The sequence below is a fragment of the Python bivittatus genome, unplaced genomic scaffold (genome assembly GCF_059951505.1).
Source record: "Python bivittatus isolate LINGU-HERP-01145 unplaced genomic scaffold, Pbiv_v1 ctg000310_np1212, whole genome shotgun sequence".
NCBI lineage: Eukaryota > Metazoa > Chordata > Lepidosauria > Squamata > Pythonidae > Python > Python bivittatus.
In genome coordinates, this window is record NW_028277054.1 from 169022 (window position 1) to 180595 (window position 11574).

General features: G+C 59.3%; 1 protein-coding gene across 1 annotated transcript; it reads right to left on the reverse strand.

Moving 5' to 3' along the window:
- Positions 1-1452: 1452 nt before the first annotated feature.
- Positions 1453-8977, reverse strand: MAP3K10 (mitogen-activated protein kinase kinase kinase 10). The gene is made up of 10 exons (XM_025173440.2): positions 8214-8977; positions 6829-7009; positions 6163-6311; positions 5161-5336; positions 4694-4934; positions 4134-4256; positions 3607-3745; positions 3318-3430; positions 2220-2765; positions 1453-1929 (listed from the first exon to the last, which is right to left on the reverse strand). The coding sequence occupies exons 1-10, from the start codon at positions 8899-8901 to the stop codon at positions 1574-1576; spliced, it is 2712 nt and encodes a 903-aa protein (XP_025029208.2). The 5' UTR covers positions 8902-8977; the 3' UTR covers positions 1453-1573.
- Positions 8978-11574: the final 2597 nt, after the last annotated feature.

Sequence of the window (11574 nt, forward strand, 5' to 3'; positions counted from 1 at the left end):
CCGTCTCCTTCCTCCTCGCACCCAGGACTTCACTGCCCCAGTTCTGCTCCGGGCAGCCAACTGCTTCTGGCAGCCCTTGGTCGCAGACTCAGGGCTGCCTGACTCTGGACAGTCAGCTCCCAGCTGCGCCCTCCTCCGGGCCTAAAGCCCACGCCACGGTTTGGAAAGGTTCGAGCCTACAGAAGATCGGCCCCTCAAATCCCTCTGCTTTGAACCCACAAGGTGGTTCTAGAGCACCTGAAGAAGTCAGCCCCGGGGAAGGGGGCTGGGCTGGCGAGGTGCCCCAGCCCTCTGGCAACCACGCAAGAATGGCCCTGGGGGCTGGGGGGGGGAACAGAGCCTCTGCTGTGAGGATGTGACCGTAGCAAGCAATCGGTGGAGGTTCTTTTTGTCATAGCAACCAGGCCATGCTGAGGACAGCAATGCCAACTTGAGGAAGGGCTATCAATTGTCTGCTCCCCACTCCTCAGTACGTTCGTGCCCCCACCCCCACTTACCTGTCCTAGCAAAAGACACATTTTGGACTCTTGCACGTTGCAATGCTGAAGACAGGTTAGGGTTAGGCATTTAGAACAGGAAGGGACAGTCAAAGAGGAACTCTCCTCTGTATGTGGGTGAAGGTACAGCATTTTCATACACCCCCAATACCTGGGAGATTGGTGGGCTTCTAGCTACCCTGCATGATGGGTGGGTGTCATCAACTCAAGCAGTTTGCCACAGCATAAAATACCGTGTTGACAACAGAGGTGTCTTATCACTTGAGGCCAGTGGCTACGTTTGGCACAGTGAGACCATTATGTTCCCTCTCACAGAAGGATGGCCAAGGTGGGTCTGGCCAGGTATGCAACCCCCCCCCCCCGAAGGTCCTGCAAGGTTTGGGTGCAGCTCCTCCATTTACTCCCTAGAAATACCTCTCAGATTTACGGGGGCCCAGACGTGTTGTTGGAAAGCAAAGCCAGTGCTTGCTTTGCATTTAGGCTCTATATAATCTAAAATCGCCTAACGAGACAAATATGGGGCAGAAAGCTAGATGGAGGACAGAAAGGAAGGGGCTGGGAGCCCTGCAGTTACCTGAGTGAGCCTACCCCACAGGGTTGTTCGAGGCTGAAGTATGTGTAGGAAGACCCCCTCTCTCCTCCGAGCTCTTTGAGGAAGGCAGGAAGCACAAATGCACGGGATCAGAGCAACAGCAAAGGTCCCATCGCACAGTCCCACGTGCCCCTTCATAATGAGGCAGGAACCCAGCAAAATAATGGCAGGGCGAAAGAAAGGCACGCAAGCACTTTGCTTCTCTCTCACACACCTTTAAAAAAAAAAACCAGAACCACAGATGCTTGGATCATTAACCCCAAAGATCCAGCAGCCCCAGGCTGGCTCTGCAAATACCAGCAGTGGCTGTGTCAGCCCAGCGCCCACCCCCCGGGCTGCGCTGGCCCATTGCCTGGACGCGGGGTCCGCTCAAGATCCTTGGAGACCACAAACCCGCTGCCCGGCCCACTTCCTTGGCCTCCCCAAGGATGTCCTGGGATGTGCAGAGTCATCCCAGGGCAGCTGGCAGAGCTGGGCTGCTGGGTCAGTGAGAAACGTCTGCCCCCAAGCTGCGCAGACAGGGCTGTGCCTCACAAAGGGGCATAGTGCTGTCCTGAGGCTGCCCTTCCATGTCGACATCCAGAAGAGTCTGGCGGGACTGGAGAGTTCCTGGGGAGGGGGCTGCCTTCGGTATCCGGCCCAAGGAGATGAGTCTCCAGGGGTCAAGGCGGGGCCGGGCTGAGGCCGGGCGAGGCCGGGGTGCAAAGGCCAGAGTCTGCGGACGCTGTGCTGCAGTGGCACTCGGGCTGGGCCGTTCCATGGCCTTGCTGGGGGCTTGGGCGGCTGTGGGCGAGGGAGGGTCTTGTGGAGATGGGAAAAGCAGCAGGGCTTCCTGGGAGCCTGGAGGGAGAAAAATAAAGATGGCAGAGAGGAAAGAGACTACCCTGCTTTTTGTGGAAGTCAATCCCACTCCCCACCAAGAAACCCTGATTTAATATTAGCATCTAAGCTGCCAATAGCGCCAACCCTCCGCCCAAGAGGGACCGATGGGGTCAGTTAGCATCTTCCTCTTGCCAGACCCCCTCATCGAAGATGCATCAGGAAGAACTCTGGGGGCTCAGGAGGGGTTAGGAAGACACTCTCACCCCTTACGCTGCTCAGACTACACCCAGCCTCCAGTTGACCCCCACCTTGGTGGCTGGGTCCGTGGGGACTCTGGTGGATGGCTCCCTCAGATGGTGTCCGGCGGTGCGCTCGGCTGATGGCCTGAGTGGCGCTCAAGTGGGTGGGAGTGAGAGGCCGGTGGGGGTCCTTCTTGAAGCTCTCCACGGTGACGTCCACCAGGGGGTTGCGCAAGAGAATTGAGGCAGAGCTTTCTGGGGGAGAGGGCTGTTCGTCTGGGGCTTCCTCTGGGTCTGAAGGCAGAAGCGACTTGGTGGAGTTACAGTCGGAGAGGGACAGGAGGGTGACGGTGCTGGGCGGTCCTGAGGAAGGGTGGAGCCTCAACCCATCTCCTGCCAGTTCGGCCAGCTCCACGCCCAGCGCAATGGAAGCCAAAATGGAAGCACAGCCCAGCAGGACGAGTTCACTGCGACGGCGACGGCGGCGATGCAGAGAGGCCGAAGCCCACTTGGGCATCTCTGCAGCAGGTGGCAGAGGCTGCAGCCGGACTCCCAGGGACAAGGGTGGCTGATCTGGGGGGTGTGAGGTGCTGGTCTCCTTCTCTGTGACCTCTTCTGGGGGGCCCAAAGGAAAAGGAAGGCAGATCTTGTGGCATAACCAGCACAGCTCCCCGGGCAGAAGCAGGATCTTGAACCTTTGGCAAGTTCAGAAGCCCCAGAGCCTGTCCATCTTCCTCCCTCCCCAGGGGCTCTGACCCTTTGTGTCCTTCTCCCCCAAGGTTGAGTTAGGGAAGATGGAAGCCCAGCAAGGAGACCTCCCCGTCCCCCCATGCCTATGTTTTGTTAACTCAGTTGCTTAGAACTGACGGCAGTTCCATTTTTGGATAACCCAATACTAATAGGGATGCTTGTGACCCATGGTCCTGTTAAACCCACAAGTAAGTGCCCCATGTAAGCCACAAATAAGTGCAAAACCAAATCAATGATAATTATTCCATGCCATTAAATTTAGGACAGCGAGACGACTGTGCAATTGTTCTGAAAAACCCGAGGCATCATGGTTATCCCCAAAAAACTATGCTTGGGGGTCAGACCCTCAGCTACCAGAGAAAGGGGTCCAGTAGCATGGCTTGGGGTGGGGGTAGAGGGAACATGTAACTAGCCTACCCATTTCCGTTAGGCTGGCAAAGCCCACTGCCAGAGGCACGTGCTTGGGGGACTTGCCCAGGTTGGGTGCACTGGATGACCACTGCTTACTCCCCTCGGCCAGGGACTTCAGCCTGTGCAGGCGAGGAAAGCAGAAGAGTGACCAACCCCCCAGCCACTCCCACACAGGATTCCCCACCGTAGCAGCTTCAGTCTGCAACCTTCCAGCCTCTCCCGGCCCTGGAACCCGGCAGTTCGTCCCTGACCCCAGGCTTCTCCCTGCCATCCAGGAAGCCTTCTGGCCCCCTACCTCTCCTCCCCACCAAGTCTCTCCTTGTGCACTGTGGAGCTTGGCCCCCAGGTCCGCCCTTTCTTCTTGGACCCCACCAGTTCCTCCTTCTTGACCAAGGTGCTCTGGCCCCACGTCTGGTTTCCATCCAAGGGAGTCACTGCAAAACCAGGGAACAGGAAACGGTGCTGCTGAGAACTGGTTCTCTGCCCGCCTGAAGTGCCCCTCCCCGGCACCACCTCCAAATCACCTCCTCTTGGGATGTAAGGGGTTGCCATCCCTGCAGGGACCTAGCCAGGAGCTGCTGAAAGGGCTTTTGGTGGCACGAGGGGGTCTGCTGACAGGGATTCTTTTATTAATTGAACCACCATCACCCCAAAGGGCAACTTTCCCACATGCCCAGCATAAGAAACGGCCTCAGGCTGTCTGCCCCCCTTGGTGTCTCCCTCCTGCCCCTCGGAAACGTCTGCTCTGCCCTGCAGGCAGCTCTCTGGAGGGCAGGGCTGGCCGGCCCTCCCCTTCCAGACCGGGAGGCTGCTGGGACTCACAGCGAATGGCGCGCAGGCGGGGGATGAGGCCAGGACTTCCTGGGGGGCTGGCTCCGTGGGTCCCCAGCCCTCTCTGCCAGTCAAGGCTAGGCGACGCTTGCACCGTGATCTTGTGCTCAAAGCCTGGGGGCGAAAGAGAGAAACGGCCCCAGCTCCGCACCTACCGCCTGCCACCCAGGCCTGGTCATCTTGGCCAGAACTTCTGTCTCTGGCTGGGGCGTAACCCATGTGGGAGGGGGAGTGGAGTAGGCTGGAGGTGACTGAATGCGAAGGAGAGGGCGAAGGAGAAGGTGGTCCCACGCCCCCCCCCCCCCGATGTGACCCAGCATCCCCCAACTGCGGTGGAGGCAATGCCAGCCTGTCCTCCTCAGGGCTATCCTGGCCCAACGAAGAGTCTCCGAGTCCTTCTGGGGGCCTTTGGAGCTGAAGAGCTTGGCGGCCGCTCCAGAGGACACCCCCCCCCCGCGCCAGACGGGGCTCAGCTTTGCAGGTCCCTCTGCAGCCGAGCGAGAGGAAGCCGTGCAGGAGCTCTGCCCCCCCCCCCCCGCCACAGGCCTCACCCGAAGGGAGGCTGATGTGGTTCCCGTCTCGCAGCTTGAGGCGGGAGTGCCGGAAGCGCCCCTTGCGCTTCTTAATCCGCGGCTTCTCCTGGCCCATCTGCAGCATGAGGAGGCTCAGCTCGCGCTCCACGATGTCGATCTCGCGTTCGGCCAGCTCCTGCTCGCGTCGGCGCAGCTCTGCCTCCTGAGTCTTCTGCTCCTGAGCCGCCTGCAGCAGCTCCTCCTCCCAGCTCCGCAGCTCCTGGGGAGCCGGTGTGCCACGCCTGGGTTAGATGTGCATGGCAGAGAACCCCCTACCCCACCAACAGGACCCCAGGGCAGTAAGTGGCACCTGGCGGGTTTCTGGCCCTCCCCCCAGCAATTCCAAGCAGTGCTCCCCAACCAAAAATCCATGGCTCGGCCCCAATCTGGGCTCCTCTAGACCTAGGCAGTCCAGGGGAACTTAGACAGGCGGAGGAACGGCTCACCTTCTCCTTGGTGCGCAAATCATGGAACATGCCTGCAATCTCCATCTTCCAGTCCTGCTGTAATGAGTGGAAGGACTCCAGGGGCATCTGGAACGTGGCCGACTGCTCTATTGCCACTAGTTGCCTCTGGATGCTGCCGAAGTCTGGCCGGGCATGGGGGTCTGGGCGCCAGCATTCTGCAAGAGCAGACCCGTTAAGAAATGCAAGTTCCGTGCCTGGGGTTAATGTGTGAGTGGAGTGTGAGTGGAGTCCTGGTTGTGTGTGTGTGTGTGTGTGTGAGTGTGTGATCGTTATGGCTGTTTTTGTCCAGGTTTTCTATTCCATAGTTATGTTTTTAATTGTTTTAAACAGGATATTGGATGTTGCAAGCTGCCCAGAGTCTTTTGGAGTGAGATGGCTATAACAAATCTAAACAACGGCAGCAGCAGCAGCAATAATTGCCACCACAAAGCCCTGGAAGGGCAGCCTTTCCCAGCAAAGTCACCTTCTGCCAAAAATGGAGGAGTCAGCTGTGACATCATGGCTGGAGTAGGCATTAAAATCATGCTTCTAAGCACATGCTGGTTATTTCTCCCTTGCCACCAGTTCTCCCATCCAGAGCACAAGGGAATCACGCTCCAGCACATGGACCTGTACACCATGCTCTGGGTCTCTCGCCTCATGGCCCAGGGTGGGCCCAGGGACATTTGCATCATGGTGTCCAACAGAAGTTGCTCCAGCCAAGCTCTGCACTTCTGAAGAGGCGAACCCACAGGCACTTGTGAGGGAGCCCTTGGCCCCAGATCTGGGCATAAAAGTGGAGGCTGGCATAGGGAGGAAGAGAGAAAGGGATCTCTCCTGCAGCCCCTGACTGGGTTTGGTGGACCTCCTGTGTTGAAGGGAAGATGACAGCCTTGCTCACCAAAGTCCCATGCCCCCTCCCGACTCCTGCTCCAAGGCTGTTCCTCCGTGGGCACAGGGAGGCCCCGCCAGGACTTGCAATACCGGGACACTCTCACCCACCTTCTAAGAGGCGGGCAAAGGGTTCGGGGCAAGTGGAGGGGATTGGCAGCATCAGCTTGTTCATGGCCACACCGTAGGCCACAGCAAGGGCGTCAATCTCCCGGTACGGCACCTCGCCTGTCAGCAGTTCCCAGAGCAGCACCCCAAAGCTGGGAAGACAGACAAACACATGTAACGCAGCGACATGTAGACCCTGTCGAGTGGTTATCGCTGGCTGCTGGGTCTGTGGCATCTCCCTGCCCCAGGGTTATTCTTGGTGGCACAGTTTGAGCCAGCTGAGCACAGCGGCTTTTTTTGAGATGGGAAACTGGATCACTCCCATCCCTGTGAAATGCATCAGGGAGCCCTGCTGCCTTCTGGGCTGGGCTTCCTCACTCAGCAAAAAGGTCCTTGGGCACCCAACCCAAAGTCCAGCTTTGTGGGCACCAGTGACTCTTGGCCCTTGTGGCCTGGACCTTGCTCCACCAGCACCAGAGCCCCTCAGCCACTCTCAGCCCCCCGTGCTTTCTGCAGCCGCGCCAGGCCAGGATGCTGTGGCAGAGGCTCCTTCTGGGAAGGGAGCCCCTCTGCCGCAGTTCTGCCCTGCTGCGGAAAAGGAGGCGGCCCTCTCCGCTGCCAGGGGAAGGTGGGTCCCGCTTTGCCCCTGCCTGCCCCCTTCCCGGTCACCTCCACACATCGCTGCTCTTGGAAAAGAGAGAATGCTTGATGACTTCTGGCGCCATCCAGGCGTAAGTGCCAGCGGCACTCATCTTGGTGGTTCTGTGCCACTCCCGTGCCAAGCCGAAGTCGGTGATCTTGAGGGTCCGCCCGCTCAAGTCCTCGTTCTCGATGCGTTCTAAGATTAGAACTGGAGGGACAGGAGAAGGCCCATCAGGGACATAGAGGCCTGGGGGGTTTCATCACTGCCCTTTGCACAGCTGGGGGGTGCCTGTTGGACTTGGCTCTGCTCTCATGGCAGGGAGGCACCGCCCGTTGGCTCAGCAGGGCCCAGCAGCCCAAAGGACTGCAGCTCTAGGATACTGAACCGACTTTTCTGCCCTGCCCCACACCGAGCCCACAAAATGGAGAACCGGCAATTGTCTTCAGGGCAACCTGACACCATTTCTCAGAGCAAGGCCCACTCTTTTCCATGGCTCTGCAAGGCTCTACAGGCCCAGAAGAGATCCTCCAGAGCACAGCGCAGACCACTTCCTCCTTAACAACCCAGAAGCCATAAGAAAAAGTAATGGGATTATGCCCTGCGCTCCTTTCCTGAAGATGGCTCAAAGTCATGTTGGTTGGGATGGGCGGGTTTCAACCTTTAATACCTGCATCAGGTGCTCCAGAGTGAAGGAAGACAATTCCTGCACCTCTCACCTAGAAGGGTAAACCCAAACCAAGGCAACCGAGCACAGCCAAATGTGTGGTGCAGCGACACCATTTGCCCAGGCCATGCAGCCTTTCGAGCCCCCCTCCTTTTCTCACCATTAGAAGGTATTTCCCTTACACTCACATCTGACGCGGCGGTGGGGGTTTCGTGGCCCTGTGCGCTGAAGAGCGACAACTCTGTTTCGGAAAACTCTGCCCAGAAGGGGCTTGGAGTCAGAGGCCTGTCCCTTCCTTCGGCTTGGGTCCAGCCCACCTCTCTCCATCCTCCTCTCTCAGCACCCAGAGCGAGGATTGGGCTAGCCGAGGGGATACACTCACCGGAGTAAAACAGAAGCAGGCCATTGGGCAAGGGGCTTGGAGCCGGCCCTGCCATTGTGCTGCCAGGTGGAGGATTGAGAAAAGGCGACAAATTAACTGCCTTTCTATGGCCAGGTAATACCAGCTAGCCTGGTCTGAGAGGAAGAGCACCATCTGCGGGGCCATCTCAAGCAATTAGGTGTCGCAGGCAGGCAGGCTCCAAACACACGTTGGGCCTGGGAATTGGCGGACCCACCCCTGCCAAGATGGGAGAAAGTCTGGAAGGACTAAGGGGGCGGAAACACCGAGAGTTGGAGGGCTGGGTCAATATGGCCTGAGGGTGGCGCCCCACCCCTGCCAGACCGCCTCCTGCCCAGATGACTTACTGTTGATGGACTTGAGATCCCGATGAATGATAGGAACCAGGGCTTCGTGGTGAAGGTAGTTCATGCCCTGTGCAATCTGGACAGCCCAGTTGACCAATACGTGAGGAGGCACCTTCTTGCCAGCCAAGGCCCGGTTGAGGGTCCCTCCACGGGCATATTCCATCACCAGGCAGAGGTTTGGGGGGCTTAGGCAAACCGCCTTCAGTGCAATGATGTTGGGGTGGCTCAACATGGCAAAAAGCCGGGCCTCCTGGCGCACATTCTCCACTGTCACGGTGAGCTCTTCTTCTGGGTCCTGGCGGGTGGCCTTCACGGCTACCTCTTCTCCTCGCCACACCCCCTTGTAGACCTTGCCAAAACCCCCCACCCCAATGATCTCATCCAGCTCCAGTTCCTGGAAGGGGATTTCCAAGGGAGGAGGGACCTGGGTGTACTTGGGGTCACTGGACACGTAATTGCTGGGAAAGACGCCCACCTTGTCCTGGAGCTTCCCAGTCCACCAGCCCTCATCCCCAGAGACTGCGCAGTCCTTGGAGAGCACCTCCACCAGATCTCCCCTGTGCAGGGTGAGCTCCTCCTCTGCCGTTGCCTCATAGTCAAAAACGGCTGTCCAGAAGGGGTTGGGGGCCAGTGGGCAGATGCTTGGGGGCCCATTGCAGCCCCCCACCTCCCGGCAGCCTTGCTCCATTGAGTCCGTGTCCACCCAGCAGCTCCTGCACGCCCACTGCCCCCGGGCAGCTCAAGCCAAGGCCCTCTTTCTCAGCCCTCCACTGGGGGGGGCTCCAGGCGCTTGGGGGCACATCCTCCCAGCCGGAGCCCAACTCTTTCCACCAGGGCACCTCTTCCAGGGAGTCTTCTTAATGTCCAGGGAAACTCATCCGTTCCCAGCCTTTGCACAGCGCGGCGAACCCTGCAAAGGAATCGGCTTCCTTGTTTATCTCTTCAAAAATCGGGTTCTTTCAAGGGAAACAACGGCGGAGGCCTCCTGTGGCTGGCCCTGCCAGCCTGCTGCCCAGTTGAAGGGAGCTGCGGCCGTGGCATCCCGGGGAGGGACAGCCGCCGGCCCGGCCTGAGAAGAAAGACGGCTTTATGTTTGCGCGGCACCATCCTCCGAGCGAATACATGGAGAAGCGGGGCCCGTCCAAAGCAGGCGGCAAGACGGCGCGGGCAGCCAGGCGGAAGGGTCCCCAGGCTGCCGGCGGGAAGAGGGCACCTTCCCGTTGTTGCGGCTCTGCGGGCTGCTGCTTATGCCTCCGGGATGCTCCCCCCACGCCCCCCTCTCCCGACAAAGGGGCGGGGGGCGAGCCCGGGCCAGCCTGGTGGAAGCTGCCTGGGGGCGCGGGGGGGCCTGCCTCGCTCCGGGACGCACCTGCTCGCCGCCCGCCGCCCGCCCACCTGGCCTGCCGGCTCTTGCCAGGGGCGCCACGCCGCTCGACCGCCTCTGGCGCTGGCACCCTTCCACCGGCCGCGGGGCAGCGCCCGTCCCCCCAGCCCCCCGCGGTGCGCGGCTCTAGCGCGCAGACTGGGCGCCCTCAGGCGCGGCCCCGGGCCGGCAACTGCCGCCTCCCCTTCTCCCTCGGGTTGCCGGGGGCTCCTTCCTCAGCTGCCCCCGGGTCGGCGGCACAGCCTTTGGATCCCCCCTCCCGCTGGCCGCCCCCGCAGGCATCCTGTCGGGGAGAGAAGGCGGGGGCGCGCCGGGATTCCGCGCCCGCCTGCTGCGCTCGCTCGCTCGCTCGCTCGCTCTCTCTCTCTCTCGCGGGCGCGCGTCCTCCCTGCCCGTCCCGCAGCCCCCGCCTCCCTGACGTTCTCCCCCCCGCCCCTTTTCCCCTGTGCAGCGGCCGCTAAATCTGTCAGCTGTGCGAGGACGGCCGGGCAGGCTGGGGACCAGCGGGGGGGAAGAGGAAGGGAGGCTTGGGCATGCTGGGATTCGTAGTTTCCACGGCGGCGGCCCTCCCGAATGGAGACCGGGCAGCACCTGCGCCCCCCGCCCCGCCGCGGATTGCGGGGGGGGGGTCTTCCTGTCCAGTGGCAGGCGCCGGTTCATGCCGGTGCGTAGACCTGTCTTGCCCCCGGGGCGTAGCGGGCATTGGCCCACGACCTGCCCGGTCCTCTCGCGCTAGTTTGCTTCCCAAGGGCAGCGGACTGCCTGTTATTTCTCCCCTGTAGCCGCCACTTTTCTCCTCACCAATCCGAAGTGGGTTGCAGCGCAACATTTGTCTAAGATGCCCATTAGGAACATGGCAAGAACCACTATTTTTGAACCAGGAGCTGCCAGCATGATCTTGCACCCCTTCCCCTTGCAATGATGAGAATTCTGTTGGCATTTGGGAAGGTTGGCAGGTGGTCTGCAAGTTTTAGGAGGTCTCAGCTGCAGTCCCCCCCCCCTTTGATTAGTGGTTTGGAAGGTCCCCCCTCCTCCAAGCAAAAGGATGCCTTCTGAGTTGTTTGAGCAGAACGACCTCCAAGGAGATCTGCAGGACAGACTGTGCCAGTGGCTCAGATGCGGGTCTCCTGGAGCTACCTCGGAGAAGCGGGCAAACCGCTGGGGGCACGCAGCATGCCACTGTCTCTCAGGTCTTGGAAGGCGCAAGTCCCGAAGACCAGACAGGGCTCTTCCAGCCAGTGACAACCACGCTTTCTGCATTGAAACCTGGGGCTGGTTAAGACCAGAGGGTGGGAGGGCCTGATCCCGCGGCAGCTGCTCTTCTGTGTTCTTAAGGCTTCTTCTTCCATGTGTAAGGAAGGCGGCAGTCACAGCAGCGCTCCTCTCTGGGAGCCTCGCCGGACCCTGATGCTGCCCCTGTGAGCCCCTGGGTTTCCAGAGAGAGGGTGGCTGCAGGCCCTTGGGATGGGAGGGAGGAGGCGAGTACCAGGCCCATACTTCCTTTCGTTCGTGCGTTCAGCATGGTTGAGAAAGGAAAGGAAAGGAAGAAAAAATGCAGACAAGAAAAGAGGAAAACAGGCCAAGAGAAAAAGAAGACAAAGGGAGAGGACAGGGAATTTGCAAATATCATAGAATGAAATAGGAGTACATTTGTTAGGCAAGAATTTTCAATATTTCAGTTAGTTTTATGTGACTGAATCTCTTACACAATTTTAAAAACTGCAGGTAACTGTTAATATCCAAGTAATGTGTAAATATCCACACCAATAATCGGTACAGTGTAAATGAAAAAAAAAAAAGCAGTACTGTGACTTTCATCCGAACAGTAAAGGATCTAAGCTTATTTAACAGATTATCGAGTAGATTCTGTTCTTACGTGTCTTCCGGATCCCCCGTTTCTTTGTCTTCCTCCTCCTCAGCAACACGCTCAAGGTGCAGCGCGTTGTGGCTGAACTCCTGTTCTCGGCTGAAGTGGCT